The following is a 20,283-nucleotide window of genomic DNA, read 5'->3' as shown; positions in this document are numbered from 1 at the left end:
CCTCATCTACCTTATCTTTATTAATTCCCTTAAAATTCTTTTAAAATACTAGCCAAAATTCTCATGTGGATATTGAAACAAATTCCTGTTGCTTTTTAGGTAGGTAAATTTTGGACCTACCAACATAGGTTTCCTTTTTTTAAAAAATGATCTAGTGTCTCACCTGTATTACAGATTGCAAAAGAACAGGGTCTAGAAGTTTTACCAGAGCATGATCCAATACGTGACCAGAGTTGGTATGTGAACAAAAAACTTCGCCAAAGACTTCTTGAAGAATATGGAGTAAAAACCTGCACTATTATTCAGTTCCTTGGTGATGCTGTTATTTTACCAGCAGGAGCCCTTCATCAGGTAAAATACCTCTGTTCACAGATAGATACATGTAAGTTCATGCTTAAATTAGATTTGATTTCATTATCAGTGACCATCATAATGAACAGAAATAAATAACACAAACTGATTGATAGAAATTGCTATCCAAGATTACTATGCAAGGACTCAGAAATACTCAAAGTAACTTCATAATTTCTCCAAATGTCAAATAATGGTCAAAACACTATTAACTATTGTGCAACTCTTTCAATCCAGTTAACTTCCTTTTACTAGCATATAATTGAAGCATGGCAGTAATTACAAGTTTCAATATAAACCGAATGCTGATACACCTTTCTAATTTCTGCAGGGAAAAAAATACACTTGAAATTGTTTGTTTGGTCTTCATCTGTGGGAGAATTTGTGGGAAAGTTTCAGGTTAATTGACAGGACATTTTTTAGATGAAATTTTTGAAAAGTACTTCTTCAATCTAAAACATATGGACTATTCAGACTTCCTTTTTACATAGCAGGAACATCAGCCAGTCTGGAAAGCGGAAACTAGCATCACATTTCCCTTTCAGCAACCTCCCTTCATGTGACACACTGTTCTATCTGTGCTTCAAATAGATTTTATTTTCACTTCTGCAAGGAAAAATATGGTAATTAACTCCAGAGAGAGAAATTATGGGGAATCAATGTATGTATTGTGCAGCAGAATTGTCCCCATCCTAGCATAACCATTTTTTCTCTCAAGCCAACAGTAGCCCCCATACTACAGAGGATGGGAGTCTCACAAAGTAAACTTTTCTTGGCTAAAGATCAGATAAGAATTGTAGCCAGTAGTGGACCCATGCTGAGTTTGAGCTTGACAGGATGGGGAAGGCAACCTAGGCCGTGTCTCAAGCATGGCGTTTCAAATTGCTTTGCAGTCATGGGTCAAAGAGCTATGATTACTTTAGTTGGTGGTCCCCATGTGTATCCCACTGTGGGTACTCCGTGCACCTGAGACGGGAAGATTCTTGCTGTTAGTATCCATTGGGCTGTGTCTCCTTGTGCTTCAAACCAGGGGCATAAAAGGAGGTGCAGACCAATCATCTTTCTAGTTCCTTTCTAGAACTCCTCAGTATCTGCAGCTTTGCTAGCATTCCTGCTAAAAAAAATTTAGCATTGTTTTGTGTAAAATTTTTTTTTCTTTAGATAGTGTTTTGGTATTTGTGGGTGGGGTTCCCTCCAACCCCGTTGCCCCAACATTTGGGGTTCTTAGCATGCCTGACATCCCATGTCCTGTGTGGCCTGCCCCCAGATCTTCCCAGAGAGTGGTCTGCACAATTCCTGTTTGTATTGCTTTGGAGAATCTCACATCCCCTCCAAGTACAATGTTTACAGTTTGTTTCTTCTTGGAATTTGGCAATCCCATGAGTTCCAGCTTTGAAGACACCTAATGGAGCAGTTGATGAGGTCCCAGTCTGACACTCAGTTTCCTGACACCCCGCCCCTGGTACATTGGCAGGAGCTGCCTACTAGTCCCCATTCTGTTCCAAGGCTCTCCAGCTCTGAACCATTGGATATCAAGCCTAGGAACTCTAGCAAGAGATGGGAGGAGGGTATGGTCAGATACTCCCACTGGAAATGGGATAAATCCCCTTCTAAAGCCACTAATAAAAGGAGCATCTCTCCTACCTTGTCCAAATTGAGTGAGACTCTGCCCAGGTAAGGATGTCAAACTGAGTTCACCAACAAACTTCTACAGGAACTCAGGCCACAATTTCAGGCCCTCATCGAGGAGGGTAAACTAATATGCAGACCGTTTCCCCAGACTTTGCTAGATGCTGCAGACGCTGCTTCCCATTCCATGGCAACTTTGGTTGTCATGAGGTAGACCTCATGGCTGCAGTCTTTTGGGGTCCCCAAGGAGGTACAAGCTACTGTGGAGGACCTTCCCTTCAGGGGCAGCCATTTGTTCAGTGAGAAAACCGATGAGGCACTGGATACCGTCAGACTCCCAGGCTACCCTCTGATCCTTGTGTATTTATGCCCCAGTTCCTCAGAGGAAGTACTCTAGACCACCTACAGACAAACAGCATCTCACTTCACAACTTGTCTACTATCAGAGAGAACATGAACCTCCCAGGAAGTGTCAGAGACCGTAGCGTAGAAGACATCATGCCCAGCTGTTGTCTATCTCTCAGGCTCAGGAGACCATTTTGACAGGACCAATGAGTGCTGCCAGCCAGCCTCCACTCTGACTGACACCCCCTTTGGTGGCTTCCTGACCTATTTCTTCCAGTCTGGCATTGTCACCTCTTATAGATGGGTCATAGAGAGCATCTCCACTGGCTACTCAACAGTTTCTTTCCCCTCCCTGTTTCTCCTCAGGACCCCTCTTAGGAGAGGATCTTCAGACAGGAAGTGGACTCCCCTTTACAGCTAAGAGCTTATAGAACCCGTACCCTCTCAGCATAAGGGGAAGGGGTTTTATTCCAGGTACATCCTCATCACCAAAAATAAAGGGATCTAGAGGCCCATGAAGCTGAATGTCTTCATATGCCTTTCAAAATTCAGGATGACTATCCTGGCCGCCATAATTCCCTCCCTAAACAAAGGCAGTTGGTTTTCAGCTGTTCGAACAACGCTTATTTCCATGTTAGACATTCATCCTGTGCACAGGAGGCCCAAATGATTATTGGTACAATCCTTCCCTTCAGGCTTTCGACAGCTCTAGAGTTTTTAATGAGGTGCTGTCCGTAATAGTGATATACCTGTGCTGCCAAGGCAGCCCAGTTTTTCATTATCTTGATGACTCGCTGCTCACAGGCTTGTCATGTCAGGAAGTACAATCGTCAGTCCTTTGCCTACCCAGCTTGTTTTGAACCTTTGAACTTCTAGTAAACCTAGAAAAGTCCAATGTAGTTCCAGTGCAACTTATAAAATTTATCAGAGCAACTCAGTTTCAGCCAGAGCTTATCTACCAGAGGACATAATCCACAGGATGCTAAACATTATGGCTCAGCATCGGATGTGTCCTCACATGACAGTTGGATCTTGCCTGATCCTGATAGGCGACATGGCCTTCTGCCCCAATGTTATGCCATTTGCAAGGTTCCCTTTCTGGTGCCCCAGGCGTGGTTGAGGACAGTCTACTCTCCGAGCAGAGACAATCTGGACAAACAAGTCTCAGTTCCCCAAGGTATTCATTCCCCTTCCACCCATAAAGAAGCTGATTATGGATGCCTCCATAATGGGTTGGGGAATGCACTTGAATGATCACACGGCTCAAGGCTCTCATCCCAACAAGAATCCACACTTTACAACAACCTCCTCAAACTGTGGGAGCTTCACTAGGTTTTCAGAAAGTTCCTGTCCCTCATCCATGCCCAGCACATTCAGATAATGTTGGAAAACATGACTACAGTCTACTACATAAGCAGAAGAGTGAAGTCTCCAGCCCTTTAGGTGGAAGCAGTCAAACTCTGGAACCAGTGTATCTGTCATCAAATTACCACTCGGTGGTGCACTTCCCAGAAGTAATTAATACCTTGGCAGACCACCTCAGCAGGCACTTGCATAAGGATCACAACTTGGTGGTACAAAACGTATTCCGACAGTAGGGTTTCCCATCATGGTATCTTTGTGTCCCAGGACAACAAGAAATACCCACCTTACTGTTCACTAGCAGCTTGGGGACACTGTTACAGAGGGGTCACATTCCTGGTTCAGTGTTGAGCTGCTGATGTATACCTTCCCACTAAATATTCCTTTTGACCTGAGTCTTGAAGAAAATCAAGCAGGACAGACTGTTGGTGATTTTTGTGACATTCTACTGGCTGAAGCGGTTCTGGTTCACCAGCATTCTCCAGATGTAACCACTCCCATGCATACCCATTCAGCTATTTCCGAACCTGCTAACACAGAACAGAGGCAGGATCAACCATGCCAACCCACCATCTCTCCACCTGACAGCCTGAAATTTGGATGGATGCCGAGCTTTGAGAAATCATGTTCCAAGGAAATACAGTCCATCGTCAGTAATATCAGGAAATGCTCTATGAGAAAATGCTTTGTTGTTAAATGGAAGAGATTTTTTTTTATTTCTGATGCCAATTTTGTCACATGCCCCCAGACAATTTGGACACCTCTATCATCTTAGACTACTTTCTTTCCTAAAAGAAGTTGGGCATATCTCTGTTATCTGCATGTGCATTTGGCAGCAATTAATGCCCTTCATTCCACTGGTTGACAGCTACTTTGTCTTCACCCACACTATTGACCCTAAGACTCCTGAAAGGCCTTACTAGAATCTACCCACGGTAGTGAAACTAATGCCAACTTGGGATATCAACCTTGTTTGGTCAGCACTTATGAATCCTCCATTTGAACTGTTTGCAGCCTGCTCCCTTCTTCACTTGTCTATTAAAGTAGTCTTCCTGACTGTAATCACTTCTTCCAGAAGAGTGGGTGAGCTCAGGGCCTTTATGGTGGACACTTCCTATACGGTGTTCCATCAGGATGAGGTCTCTCTGAAGTTATATCTCAAGCTGATTACAAAGTTTCCCTCTGAATTCCACCTGTCTTCTACTTGAAACCTTCCACTACCAGGGAAGACAGAAAGCTTCATTCTCTGGATGTCCATTGAGTTCAGCTTTCTACCTACAAAGGACAAAAACCCTTCAGGAAGTCTCCCAAGACTCTTCATTTCCATTCATTGAGCAGACGAAGGGGGAAGCAGTCTCCTCACAGAGGCTTTCCAAATAGATTGCTGGTTGCATCTGCCTTTGCTATGATCTTGCAGGGGCTACTCTTCATCAGAATGTGTGGGCTTACTTGACCAGATACTAGGCTGCTTCCATGATTATTCTTCAGGACATTCTTCTCCTGGAGATCTGTAGAGCAGCAATATGGAGCTTTGTGTATACTTTCACTGGACGCTACTATGCCCTGGTGCAGGCCTCTTCTGTGACTGCATCCTTCAGTTCAGCAGTCATTCAGTCAGTGGTGCAGCATCGTTCCTTGGACCCTCATCCTTGATTGATATTGCGTGCAGGTTACCCACCTTTCCATACACACAGGGACCATCACTCAAAGAAGAAAGAAAGGTTCTTACCTTATAGTAATTGGAGTTCTTCCAGAAATGTGGTTCCTATGTATATTCCAGTCTCCATCCTCCTTCCCCTCTGCTGTGAATCCTTTCTTACAGAGATTCCCAGTAGACAAGGAACTGGGGATGTGGTTGGTCTGTGCCTCCCCATATGCCCTCGGTCCAGACCATAAGGAGGTGCAGGTAAGGACCAACAGACACTGATAGCAAGAATGTTCTAGTCTCAAGCACATGAAGTGTATGTGTATCCACAGTGGAACCACACGTCTTGAAGAACTCCAGTTACTGTAAGGTAAGTAACCTTTCTTTCACACTGGTTAAGAGGGATTGCAGGCCTCAGGCCTTTGAATCTTCTCATTCACCTTCCTCCTAGGCTTTCTAGGATGCTGGACCTTTCTGATCAAAGGTGTACAAACATCTCCCAAACATCTTTTCCTAGAGAAAGAGAGCAGAAGGATGTTTACCCATGTACAGTGACCTGAAGGACTTTAATAGAGAGTAATATGATATCAAACTTCCCTGAAAGTATCTGATGGCTGTTTCATTTCCTCAAAGAATGATCAAAAGCATAGAATGCAATACTCAAGGTGAACTTGGCTGTCATTCTAGTGATTTAAAAAGAAAAAAAAATCTGTTCTACTAGGTTGGATGGTAGCCCAGAAGGATCTGTGAGACTGTAAGCTTGAATGTATTTCTAAAGGGAACTATGAGTTGCTTGTCAAGTGCATCTCTGTATGGTCATACATGACTATATTGTCCTAAGAATTTTAAGGTCTAGAGTGATTGGTCTCAGATCTGCTTCCCAAAAGATTCTGAAAGATGAACATCTCTGATATGTATTTGATGTTTCCTTGGATCTGTTGTCCTTACAGGCAGAATAGAGGGCAAGTGAGGCCTCATTAGCCTGCCAAAGTTGGAAGAAGAGAACTCGATGCTAGAAGAGCAGGCATGAGTAAGCCTCCCTTTCAGGGATGTAATCTGTCACTTTTTGGTTCAATGGAAAATGGAATTACTGATTTGTTCTCTTGATAGTGATTATTGCATATCACACAGAAATAAATTCTGTCCAAGGGGGCAATTCGTGACTTTCCCGATTGCATCAGACTTAAACAGAAGAATTGTTTTTGGCTGGCAGATACATGATATAAACATAAATCACTAGCACAGAAGGAAGAAAATTCAGGACATCTATTCTCTCCTCTTGGAGGGAAGCTTGTCTGGTTCTCTACCCCAAGGATCAAAAGTAAGGTTTAAGACACTTCCAAGATATTGTTATGAGCTAGGTGAAACCTTATTGTGGATTGAGGTAAAGCTCCACAGACATTGATAGGTGTGAACTCACCCTTCAGATTGTTTTATAAGGTATGAGGCATATAATTGCCGTCAAACTAAAGGGAGTACACCACCACCACCACATTCAGTATGTATGTTTAAGAGCTGAAAATAAGCCCAGGTTACTGTTGTCACCTTTAACCCCTTGACATCAATTCCAAACAGTTGCTTTTGAGATGGAGATATTCCAACTCCTGGCACCTAGGAGTTAATAAGACAGCATTTCTGATGGATAGATTCTGGGAACCTTTTTCTCCACAGTGACAAGTTCTTATGAAAGGGATGTTTGGGAGGAAATGGAGAATTACCGTATATACTCAATCATAAGCCAACCCCCCCCAAGATGGATAAGTAAAAATGGAAAATTCTTATGACCCATTCATAAGCTGACCCTATAATTCAGGGGTCAGCAAACTTTGACTCCCAGGCCATCAGGATAATTCGATGGCGAGCCGAGATGGTTTGTTTACCTCGAGCGTCCGCAGGCACGGAGGTAAACCTAAGTAAACAAAGTGTCCCAGTGCGCCAGCTGCTTACCCTGACAGGCCGGGATAGCAACTGGTGGGGAAATTGGGGGGAGGGCGGGGAAGCTGGGGGTCAGGGGAGTAACCCCTGTAACCACCCCCCCACATGACCCCACCCCTAGCCCGGGACCCCCACACTTTCCCCATCCCATCCCTTCTTACCTTATCTGAGGAGGTCCAGGGGAGGATGTCTCTGGCCTGGCCGGAGCTGCTCCGGTGGGCCAGACCAGGCGGCATGGCAGCAGCACATTCCAGCGGGCTGGGCCGGGTGGCGTGGCTGCAGCGTGCTCTGGTGGGCGGGGCCGAGTGGCACGGCTGCAGCCTGCCAGCCCCAGAGCTGCAGCTGCTTTGGAGGCTGGGGGGAGAGCAGCGTGGCCAGAAGTGGAGAGACTCTGGCCCCGCCTCTTCCTTTCTGGCTCTGCTGGCTGTGCTGCCTCTCCTTGCTCCTTCTTTTGCGGGGAGGGGCTGTGTCCCACCCCTCCCTCTCTGTACCTGATCATAAGACGACCCCCTTCTCTGATGCTTCCCTTTTTTACTAAAAAAATTCAGCTTATGAATGCATATATACGGTATGTTCTTTGATGCATGTATTTAAAAAAATAACTGTTTCTGTATCTGTTTCTGGTTTTTAAAATGTATTGAAAGTTGTCATTAAAAGATAAGAGTGAAATACTTGACTCAGTGATTTAAGTATGTTCGTTGAGATTAAATACATAATTTAAATTGCCTCATTATAACAGGGCAAGTAATTATATAATCTAACAAACACCCCCAAAAAAATGTTGATTTAAGAGCATAATAACATATTAGGATCAGAGAATCATAGGACTGGAAGGGAGCTCAAAAGGTCATCTAGTCCAGTCCCCTGCACTCATGGCAGGAGTAAGTATTATCTAGATCATCTCTGACAGGTGTTTGTCCAACCTGCTCTTAAAAATCTTCAATGATGGCGATTCCACAACCTCACTGAGCAATTTATTCCAGTTCTTAACTACCCTGACAGGAAGTTTTTCCTAATGTCCAGCCTAAACTGCCCTTGCTGCAATTTAAGCCCATTGCTTCTTGTCCGATCCTCAGAGGTTAAGGAGAACAATTTTTTTCTCCCTTTTCGTGGTAACAGCCTTTTATGTACTTGAAAACTGTTATCATGTCCCCTCTCAGTCTTCTGTTCTCCAAACTAAACAAACCGATTCTTTTAATCTTCCTTCATAGGTCATGTTTTCTAAACTTTTAATATTTTTTATTCTTCTCTGGACTTGCTCCAGTTTGGCTACATCTTTCCTGAAATGTGGTGCCCAGAACTGGACACACTACTCCAGTTGAGGCCTAATCAGCATGGAGTAGAGTAAAACAATTTTTTATTTTTGCTTTTTTTGTAATAGTGTTAAACTGTTGACTCATATTTAGCTTGTGATCCCCTATGACCCTCAGATCCGTTTCTGCAGTATTACCTTCCTAAGCAGTCATTTCCCATTTTGTATGTAATGTAACATGCTTATAGAGAATGACGTCCCAGAGATGACTTGGTAAATACACATGAGAAAGGAATTGCTATACATGTATGTTCCCATACAGCTAAGAGCTAGAAGCTATGTGTATGTCAACTGCACAGGGGCTGATCTGTGTAGGTGATAGCTTTCTCTGTAAGGACAGAGAAACGGAGGTCTATGGCCAGGAGTTGGGATGAGGAACTCCCAATCCTTCACACACCAACTCCCTATCTAGGATCTTAGGCTTTCTCCTTACTCTCCCTAGTTTTTGGGGTTGTGCTCCACTGGCTCAGCTTCCCTGTTACTGGCATTCTGGTAGGGTGTATTACCCTTCACCCCATGAATCTCTGGGAAAAATTGCCTGCCAAACTTTCCCGTTCATGATTACATCTGAGGCATCAGTAGCAGTAACAGCCCTTCTTTATCTCCCTGGCTCGTCTCTGTTTTAGATATGTCTGCTAAGGAGAGGAACTTTCAGCTGTACAGTGTCTTTAAATATCTGGACCTAATGATTGCCTAGATCCGTTAGTTTGATTTTGCTATATACTGTCTTAAGATGTGCAGGGCTTCCCATAAGCTTTCATAACTACTTGTCTGGGGATGGGAGGGGAAATATTTAACAGGTCAATAGGTTCAGAGACTATTTTAATAGGTAGAGGAGGGGAAGTTAAGAAGTTGGATGGGTTGGAGACACTTGGCACTCAGGTGCATGAGGTTTTGGAACTTGGGAAAGGGGAGTTGTTCACTTGTCACTGGGAAGAATGTGTGAATTGGGGAGGGGTTTGGGAGCAAAGACAATCAAGGTCACAGCACAGGTTTTTGAGAAGGGAATTGGAAGATGGATTGAATTAATGAGAGAGTGGCTGGCTGCATGCCAGGGAAAGGAAGAGAAGGGCTGGGCGTGCACTCGGATTGTGGCTAGTGTCCTTCAATAACATTCCAGCTAAGGAGTATGAACCTGAACAATGTTAGGATTTTAGAAAATAGTGTGTCTCATCATTGTGGAGTCTATTGCTGCACATCTGACACATGACTTGTTGCAACAGATAGGAGATTTCAAAATGTTCAATAAATGTCAGTTTAATACACGTCATTACTGATAACTTAAAAAGTAAAAAGATCCCTGGTCTGATAGTTATGTGGTTTGAAAGGTTTGGAGCCTGTACTTTACTTTGTTCTTTTTGTGAATTAAAAAAAAATGTTTTTTTTTAATTTTCTTTTTTTCTTTTATTTTTGGACAGGTGCAAAATTTTCACAGCTGCATTCAAGTAACTGAAGACTTTGTGTCTCCAGAACATCTTGTACAGTCATTTCACTTAACACAGGAACTGAGGCTGTCAAAAGAAGAAATCAATTACGATGATAAAATGCAGGTAAGAAATGAATTCTCAACTAGAACTTGTTCTGAAAGCGCTGCGTTCTGATTCTGATTGAAATATGTAACTGTGCATGTGGTCATTTTCTAGCTATTGTTCACACGGAATAACGACAATCAATGTGCCTATTTGGTCCCCATGAACCTAAGGGAGACCATCAATGTGAATGCAGTGATGTAAATGACTTTCAGGGAGTTGGTGTGTGAAGGATTGGGAGTTCCTCATCCCAACTTGCTGTTTTGGTATTTCACAGTGTGTTTAGAATATCAAGGTGTTTCCTTTTGGACTAACATTTTTAACTTAATCTTTATTTCATCCACTAAGCCTAGGGCTCAGTCCTAAACTTGGTTACGTACCATGCATTAGTAGTGGCTTTTTTATCACTTGTATCTTACTGAGGTGTGTCTTATACTTTTGCAGGTTAAAAATATCTTGTATCACGCAGTTAAGGAAATGGTGAGAGCTTTGAAGATTCATGAAAATGAAATGGAAGATGTGGAAGAGAACTAAAGCGCTCGCTGCTTTTTTATGTTAAACCATCAGATGGAGGTTATTTTTTCAATTATATGATGAACAGTATGCACACTAATTTAAGCTTCACAAACCATCAGTGCCAAGAAAACATAGTCACCGTATTTACTTGTTACTGACACTGCAACAGTATAGCTTCATAGATCACAGCTACTGTGATTAAATGTTACTTATTAAAAAAAATTAAGCAGCATTCTGCTGTCTTGTATTATAATGTATATGAAGTTTGTGAAATGTCAGATTTAAGATGTATTTATTTTTTGAAAAAAACCCACAAAATTCTATGCTATATTGTTGATCAAATGTAAATGTGACTTGTACAGTTTGCTAAGATAACTCTGGTATTTTTCACTACATTGAGACAGTTACTGTGAGAGTAGGACACAAACACCAGCTATTGCCTGCATTTGGGACATTGCTGAATCCGCACAGCAGTCATGTCATTTTCTGAAAATTACTGCCAAATAATTGTAAACTTTGTAAAATATAAAGTATATAAAGTAGATATTAAATAGAGACACTTCAGTATTTTATTGAAGCTATTCAGTGTACAATTAAACATTTTCAAAAGGTGTAATTTATTTAAAAGATTGTCTCATTTTGGTAAAATTTCTGTGAACTTTTAAAGCTTAATATTAAACTTAATATGCTGTGTAAATATATACATATATACATTCAATGATGTATTTTTTTAAAACATTGGCTTGCTTTAATTTGTTAAAAGTGCAAGTGTTACACATGCTTTGTACATTGAAGTTGAAAGGGATTTTGCATTTTCCATTAAAATGACTTTATCAAATGTTGTCTCATTGTGTGTGTTTTTCATGTTTGTGGTACATTTGTGACAAACACACTTGTCTGAGTCATTCATGCCTTTACAGTGATTGCAGATGTCTCTGTTGTAAAGCTGCCTACTGTAAAAGATTGCAGTGTTGTATGTTAATTAGTGTGCACCATTCACCCCCTGCCAGTTTTAATATGAAAATACTAAAGGACATGCTGGAACACAGTTCAAGTGGCTGAGCCAAAGAGAGCTACCTAAGAATAAAAATAATTTAAACAGTCCTTATGTTGTGTCTTCAATAACAAAGATTCTTTTGTTTTGAGAAGGGAATTTCCATAGAACAAAAAAATAAGTTCTCTGTTGCTTGTAAACTAAATGTGTAAAGATTAGGTCAGTGATGAGGAACTCGTATGCTTATTATAAAAAATAAAATTGTGTATAATGCTCTAAAACTGAAAAAATTAAATTGGATATCTCTCTCGCTGGTGATATAGCCAAAATGTGATAGCAGTAGGTATGCTGCTGCCAAATGAAACAACAGTGCTAGTGTTGGAGGTGGGGAGAGGTAGTATTTAAATTGCATTAAAAAGTTGGATGATACACAAAACAATTTCAGGTTTTTTAGTGAAAAGAAAAATTATTTTAAAAGTACATGTTTTGGGTTTAACTGGTTAGAAAAATTGCAGTCGATTTTATAGTTACTCAGAAATATTACTGGAATGAGGTTGATATGCATTATCAGTTACGTCTTAAGTTTACGTTAAGTTAATATATTGCTCTGTACATAGCACAGAGGGAAGGGAAAATTTGATAGCTAAACTGTTTGTTGAAGATACAACAAGCTGCTGAGCTCTCTTAACTGAGCCATAGGAATGGTTTCTTTTCAGGACCAGAATTTGAATAGAAATAAATTTTAATGGTAGCTAATATTTACATTTAGGAGGTTAAATCTGTTGTAAACCTTTGATCTTAACCCAAAAAATGACTCTTGCTGCATTGTGGTTTTTTTGGCTGAAAAGATTTAACATTTTGGGAAGATTTTTGAGGCTTTGGGTTTGCAATGTTGTTGCTGTTATTCTGGTCTTACATAAATAAGAAAAATATTTTTGTATGGAATATTCCTGAACACCACACTACATGCATGCAGTTTTAGTGCAGGACATAGTCTTTTTCCTAGAGCTGAAGTCACAGTACTCCTCGTGTCTAGTTTTATCACAAAAGGGGGAATATCATTTTATAATCTGATATTCACAATACAAATATTTAGGTGGATTATAATTGTTTATCTGTGTGAACTGACAGACTCTTGAATTTTTCTTTCTCCAGAGATGCAAAAAAGAAGCCAAGGCTGAGAGATGTGTAGTGAAACTTGCCTCATGTATGATGATGCAGAAACCTCAGGTCAGTAACAAGGGTGGTCACTCTTTGTGCCTATACTTCTCTGGTTTGCCAAAGGGAGTCCAAATTACTATAGAAACCTGCCCATTGAAGGTCAGAAAGTACTTAGTACCAAGTCCTTGAATTCTAGGACCACTTTGAGATAGTTGGGTCTTTATATAGTCTGTCAAGCAATGTACCTTGAGCTTCAGGTACCATTTCCAAGGTATTTAAGACATTCCAGCCAAAGACCTTCCCAGAATTAGACACTTAAAGTTTCACGCTGGTTTGCCCAAAATGTGCATATTACGTACAGTATGGATACATGGAGTCAATTATCTCAAAGAATCACAATTTATATGGTGCTTAAACATATCTTTGGAAATACACATTTTCTAATATTGCAAAGATGATTAGTCTGTTACTGAAACTAGAATAGAAAGAAGTAGTATACATTTTATACGGGTTGCGCATGTCTTTTATAACTGTAGTGTTTAGAACAGCCTTAGCTGTTGTGTAATGACACTTGTTCTGAGCTGATCTCACACTGAAGATCTTTGGTCTTGGTAATTACACTTTTCTATCAGTGTGCATAGTACACAGTTGTGAGAATTGTAGCATTTTTATTATTTTGATTTTTCTTTGTATAGAATCCTAAACACCATGGCAGGTTGCAAATGTAACAGAACAATTTATTTCGTATAAGTTCAAGGACTAACCAGTACCTGTAGACATAACATCATGTTACCATGTACATTCAGTAATGACCTCAGGGCTCCCCCAGCCTACTTTGGTGGAAATCAGGCATACAACAGAATACTGTGAATTTCCTTCATTGGTAATTTAGGTTTGGGGGTAATTGTTTCAGGATGAAGCCATCAAAGGTGATTTAAGAAACGTTCTATTTTACCTGTGACATTTAGAAAACTTTTTACTGCTCCTGCCTTTATCCATGTGTCTCCCCGTATAAGTAATTAAAATTCCTGGATGAAATCTAGTGGTAATGCAAGTTGTTTGTGTCCATTACTGTGTTTCTTTGTACACCATGATTTCTGCATGGCAAACTTCTAGAAACGTTGCTATGTAATCTGACAGTAGTGAAATTAAACTAACATAGAGGCTTTTTACACAAAGGGTAGCTTAAGGAAAAGTTAGAACTGGATCCATATTATATCCATGGTGGCAGTTCGGATGACTGTGTCACCACCTCCAGAATCTAAGGGCTTGTCTGCTCAAGGAAAATAACAGAATAGCTATTTCTGAATAGATTCATAGAATATCAGAGTTGGAAGGGACCTCAGGAGGTCATCTAGTCCAACCCCCTGCTCAAAGCAGGGCCAATCCCCAATTTTGCCCCAGAACCCCCTAAATGGCCCCATCAAGGATTGAACTCACAACCTTGGGTTTAGCAGGCCAATGCTCAAACCACTGAGCTCCCTCCACTCCATGTGTGGAAACTCTGATTCCAAAATAAGTGTGCCCACAAAGGGAACAATTCAGAAATAGCTGCTATGCTTTAAGATTCACACCCTCAATTCAAAATAATTCTCAAGTGTAAACAAGCCTTAGTTTTCTTGTTTAATGAGTAGGTTAGTTCAGGCTCTCTTCGATTTTCCTTAGGGGATTGATCTTAGCGACCCATGTAATCTTTTTATGACTAAGTTAAATATTAATTTTTTTCTCCTGAATTTGATGTGTTTCACACAAATGGATACCCCTATATTTACTTTCCTCATGCACAACACAAGAGTCTGACAGTAAAGGTCAGTTTTATTAATATTCACATCCCAATGTTTACAGCAATTGGCACCCTAAGAGAATGAATCCAGGAGGCCAGTCTAAAGTAGGAGGAAGAATGACTGCGAGATGCATAAGAGTCTTTGACGGAAGTCCCTGTGGGTGCTTCACTTCAGGTGTTGGCGTGTCCTTGCACCCTTGATCAGAGAATTTCAGCAGCAGTGCCTGTCTGTGTCGCGCATGCACACTCCCTGTCTCGCACACAGTTGGTGCCTCATCTAGCGCATATCCAACCCAATGCCCTCAGTTCCCTCTCAACCGTCGTCAGTCTGATACAGAGCTCCCAGAAGTGTCAAGAAGTTAGCTCACTTAGTGTGAAAATAGTATTTAGCATAGTTTAGTTTAGCAGTACGGTTACTTTTCCCCGTTTTACTTCCTACTTTAAAAAAAAAAAAAACCTTTTCATAGCCTAGTTAATTTCACCCCTGAGGTGAACCATCATCTTTTCAGCTATGCCTTGTTCACCGGGTTTTAAGCACTGCCTCTCCTGTTCAGATGCCATGGTGGTGTCAGACAGACACTGAGTGTGTCCGCTGCTTGGCTGAGTCACACATCCCTCAGAAATGTGCTTGCTGCTGCAGTCTAAAGCTTCAAGCTCAGAGGAACAGGGATCTGCACTTCAAGCTCATCTTAATGGAGAAGTCTGTGCACCCAGCTTTAGACCCCATCCAGCAGACGCCCTCTGGACACAGATCTCCAAAGACCTCATGCTCTTCTCAGAGGAATGCTTATTCCTCAAAAAAATCAATTTGGAAATGAGCGGTGATTTCTCCTGAGAGAGAACCAACGAAAAAGAAGCGCTCTCCATCTCAGTCTCTCTTTGCCCTGGTCTACACTACGAGTTTAGGTCAAATTTAGCAGCATTAGATTGATTTAACCCTGCACCCGTCCACACAACGAAGTCATTTTTGTCGACTTAATGGGCTCTTAAAATCGATTTCTGTTACTCCTCCCTGACGAGGGGATTAGTGCTGAAATCGACATCACTGGGTCGAATTTAGGTCAGTGTGGACGCAATTTGATGGTATTGGCCTTCGGGAGCTATCCCACAGTGCTCCATTGTGACCGCTCTGGACAGCACTCTGAACTCGGATGCACTGGCCAGGTGGACAGGAAAAGCCCTGAGAACTTTTGAATTTCTTTTCCCGTTTGGCAAGTGTGGCAAGCTGATCAGCACAGGTGACCGTGCAGATCTCATCAACAGAGGTGATCATGGCGTCCCAGAATTGCAAAAGAGCTCCAGCATGAACCGAACGAGAGGTACGGGATCTGACCGCTGTATGGGGAGACGAAGCTGTGCTATCAGAACTCTGTTCCAAAAAACAAAATGCCAAAATATTTGAAAAAAATCTCCAAGGGCATGAAGGACAGAGGCTATCACAGGGACCCGCAGCAGTGCCGCATGAAACTTAAGGAGCTTAGGCAAGCCTACCAAAAAACCAAAGAGGCAAACACTCGCTCAGAGTCAGAGCCCCAGACATGCTGCTTCTATGATGAGCTGCATACAATTCTAGGGGGTATCCCTACCACTGCCCCACCCCTGTATGTGGACTCCTGCAAGGGGGGGGGAGTCTCACGCAACAGGGATGAGGATTTTGGGGACCAGGTGGATGAGGGGGAGGTTGAAGATACCGCACACCAGGCAAGTGGAGAAACTGTTCTCCCCGACAGCCAGGAACTTTTTATCACCCTGGATCTAGTACCTTCCCAACCCGGGCTCCCGGACCTTGAAGGCGGAGAAGGCAACTCTGATGAGTGTACCTTTGTAAATATAATACACGGTTTAAAAGCAAGCGTGTTTCATGATTACTTTGCCCTGAAGACTTAGGATGCATTTGCGGCCAATACAGCTACTGGAAAAGTCTGTTTTCATCAAGGAGAAACAAACAGAACTGTCACACCATAGCCTGGTCAGCCATGAAACTGGTTTTCAAAGCTTCTCTGATGCGCAGCGTGCCCTGCTGTGCTCTTCTAACCGCCCTGGTGTCTGGCTGCGCCTTATCAGCGGCCAGGCGATTTGCCACAACCTCCCACCCCGCCTCCCCCTTACTCTCACAGATATTGTGGAGCGCACAGCAAGCAGTAATAACAATGGGAATATTGGTTTTGCTGAGGTCTAACCGAGTCAGTAAACTGCACCAGCGTGGTTTTAAATGTCCAAAGGCACATTCTACCACCATTCTGCACTTGCTCAGCCTGTAGTTGAACAGCTCCTGACTACTGTCCAGGCTGCCTGTGTATGGCTTCATGAGCCATGGCATTAAGGGGTAGGCTGGGTCCCCAAGGATAACTATATATATAACATTTCAACATCCCCAACAGTTATTTTCTGTCACAAAGTTCCATGAAAGTGCCCTTACGCATGCGAAAGTTTTGCAGCCACTAGGAATCATCCCAGACCTGCAACACTATGCAGTCCCACCAGTCTGTGCTTGTTTCACAGGCCCAGAATCAGCATTCCACAGCATGAGCCTGCCCCGTTGCCACCAGAATGGTCAAATTGCCGTGGCCCGTGCTTTGAGAGACGTGCTTTGAGTTTTGATCTAGTAGTCTTTGAAATGGAACTAGATAAAAGTGCTTTAACAAACTGTTGTTGCACATCAGCAGGGTCCATTCAGACAGTCTATGCCAGGCTAGATTCACACCCCAGCTTGCTGCAAACTAGTTGTCTCCTCTTGCATCCCATTGTTTTACTATATATTATGATTACCAGCACCTTATCTCACAATGCTCCTGGAGGAGCCGGGGGAGAGGTGGTAAGAGGAACCTGACTTAAGAGCTTAGTTTTCATCTCCTCTGACAATATTTGATACCAAAAAATTGTCCAATTTTATATCCAAACATCAGCACTGAAGTTCTTCCTATACCTTGTATATGCATGTCTTAATGCTCAGTTCCTGTTGATTTATCCTTCAAGCATATGACCAAGATGTTAATCTGCACTTTAAAAAAATACATACGTGGATGAAACAATGAATGTAGAACCAGAATGTTCAAAAGGAAAATGCTGAAGTATTGACAATTTTAAGACAAAACCTTCTCTTGAAGATACCCAAAACCAGTGGAGTGGAAAATCACTCCAGTTTTAAATAAGATGGTGAGTTAAGGTGGGGGATAAGCAGGGCCGTCCCTAGAGGGGTGCGAGGCCTGGGGCAGAAGTGACTGATTCGTCTCTTCCAGGACTGACCGCGCCAGCCAGTCGCGCCAGTCCAGAGGGGCCTGAAGCAGTCACCTCGATTCACCCTACCCAAGGGACGGCTCTTGGGATAAGCTCCATTTTATGCTTCCTATTGAATAATAAGTCAATTAGATAGGGATCCTTTTAGGAACACTGCAGATACTTACACCAAAAACTATATGGTGTCACTGTAGAATCTCACTGACTAGGGGATTGGATTTGTCTAGTACAATGTGTGTGCAATGTGGTATCTACGTAAAATTATTATAATCAATATAGTTTTAAAAATACTTAGTATATTTATTTTTGAGTTATTTACAACTTGTGTAAAAGCATAAGCTGCTGCATTTTGCAAACTATTATGTAAATTGCCTTTATAGTGCACTTGTGCCTGTCACTAACAATTACAACATTGTTTCCACAGTAACTAATGTATTTCAAATGGGGAAGAGACAGACTAAAAGGCCAAAAATGAATAAAATCAGAAAATACGGCAGAAACAAAATACATGATAGGGTGGAGTGCTATAAAGCTTTTATTGCTATGAACTCAGGGAGACTGCAGTGCTCATAAATAGTCATACACAATGTGTATTTCCAGACACAAAAGTTATTAAATTAAAAGTTGCTAGGTAACAAGCATTTAGATAGAGTGTGAGCAAGAACATCAAAGGCCAAAATTCTGTACTGTTTAATACCTAAAGTTAACACACCAAGCTTACTTTATTCAGTTTCTCTAAACTTATTGACTTATACCTTTTCATAGTTACTAAGTAAACACATTAATCAAACAAATATGACATTAAAGCATAAAAACAGGCCACAGTGAAGGTTATCAGTATGCACAATGTGAAATTTTCATGTACCTAGATATTGGACATTTTTTTAAATTGCTGTTCCTGATCCCTTCCATATTTTTCTTACGCTTAAATGTTAATGTTCTTGCTACGTACCAGTGTGTGTTACCTTGAGGTAAAATCCAAATGAAGAGAAGCCAGTTTGTAGTTTCATGAGTTAGGCTTTAATTAGACTTGCTAACTCATGCAGGCTGCTGGACTCCTTCAAGTAACTGGCTACCTATGCAACTTCAGTTCAAGACTGTAAACATCCCCTTAGCTCTCCACCAAGCCCAACTAGGAGCCTTATTGCAACTGCCAGTTCAGCTTCCTGTAACTGGGACTACTTCAGAGTAATCCAGCTGCTTCTTCATTGTAGCCGAGCATTACTGGGAAGGCGTGCTTTAAAGTGGCATTTGACTACAGGAAGGTGAATTTAGAATCCTGAATGCAGCTCCTTTGCTTAGTCTATGCTGCTAAACCAGTTAGTGTAAACCCCTAGTGTAGATGTTGTATACAGTTAGTAAAAACCCCAGCATAAACAAGGCTTTAGTTCAATTCTTTAACCTCAGGGAAATTTTATCTAGGGCCTGTGGGAGGCAGCAGAGGGAGGACAGAATGATAGGGACTAGTTTTAAACCATCTTATCTTCCTTGCCTTTTTACCTATTGAAGACACAGCCTCTGTGTTTTCCATTTTTCAAGAATCAGCATCTCCCACAAAACCTAATCCAATTATTAGTATTTTGTAATCCCAACCCTCACAACACAAAATGGATAAAAAGGGAATAACTCTTAATCTTCAGTGAGTTTTTTTTTTTCCTGGTCTCAGAATTGCCTAATTTATTATCAGAAATATTGCAAGATCAGTGGAGAGCATAAATAGGCATCAGGTGTAACATTGGAGCTTGCCAACTTTTAGGTATGTGACATGATTTGTTCTTTTTCTTGTAGCACCTACCAGCCCTGGTCCTGGACCAGGGCCCCATTGTGGTAGGTGCTGTACAAACACAAAACAAAAAGACCGTCCCATCCCAACATCTGCCCTTCCTTCCCTGTCACTGGCCTTGAAAATTCTCACCTACATGCCCTTTCTGGCCCCTCGACCCTATCCCTTCCTGTGAAATTTTCCTTGCCCCCACTATGTTCTTGTCCCCCTCCTCTGTCTCCTTTCTTGCATACAGACATGCCGTTAAACTCTCAAACCTACCTATGGGTGCCCCCCCACCCCCTTCGCTATTATACTCACTGAATGAGCTGTCTGTGCCCCTTGTATCAGCTTCCTTGCGTTAAACTCGCTATTTTACCAGTTAACGGAATTGCAGCAACTTACCTGGGGATGGGGGGGGAATCCCCATCAGTTGCAGTTTTCACATCACGATTGGTTGATTTTCTAAATTATGTTTTAGCTCAGCCAGAAGTTATGGGATTGATGCAGGAATCACGGGGTAAAATTCTATGACGTTATGCAAGACATCAGATTAGATGACCGTAATGGTCTGATTAAAACGTGTGAATCTGTTGGACCACTCCAGTACAGCCTCTGCCCTCTCTACTCCATAGAAAATGCTCACCAGTGTCTCCAAATAAACATCTTGGCTATCTGAAGGCCTAAACTCCATTCTTATTCTCTTTGACCTTTCCAGTGGT

The 20,283-nt window shown here is 41.9% G+C and overlaps 1 protein-coding gene across 4 annotated transcripts in view; it reads left to right on the top strand.

Moving 5' to 3' along the window:
- Positions 1–11,462, top strand: part of JMJD1C (jumonji domain containing 1C) — a 310,246-nt gene extending 298,784 nt beyond the window's left edge. For all 4 annotated transcript variants that reach the window (XM_048857004.2, XM_048857005.2, XM_048857007.2 and 1 more), the window contains 3 exons: positions 175–351; positions 9,998–10,129; positions 10,553–11,462. In XM_048857004.2, coding sequence (XP_048712961.1) covers positions 175–351; positions 9,998–10,129; positions 10,553–10,642 — 399 coding nt within the window. In that variant the 3' untranslated portion in view covers positions 10,643–11,462. The remainder of the gene's footprint in view (positions 1–174; positions 352–9,997; positions 10,130–10,552) is intronic.
- The last annotated feature ends 8,821 nt before the right edge of the window (positions 11,463–20,283 follow it).

This window comes from Caretta caretta, chromosome 7 (genome assembly GCF_965140235.1).
Source record: "Caretta caretta isolate rCarCar2 chromosome 7, rCarCar1.hap1, whole genome shotgun sequence".
Classification (NCBI taxonomy): domain Eukaryota; kingdom Metazoa; phylum Chordata; order Testudines; family Cheloniidae; genus Caretta; species Caretta caretta.
This window is presented reverse-complemented; position numbering and strand designations above follow the sequence as displayed.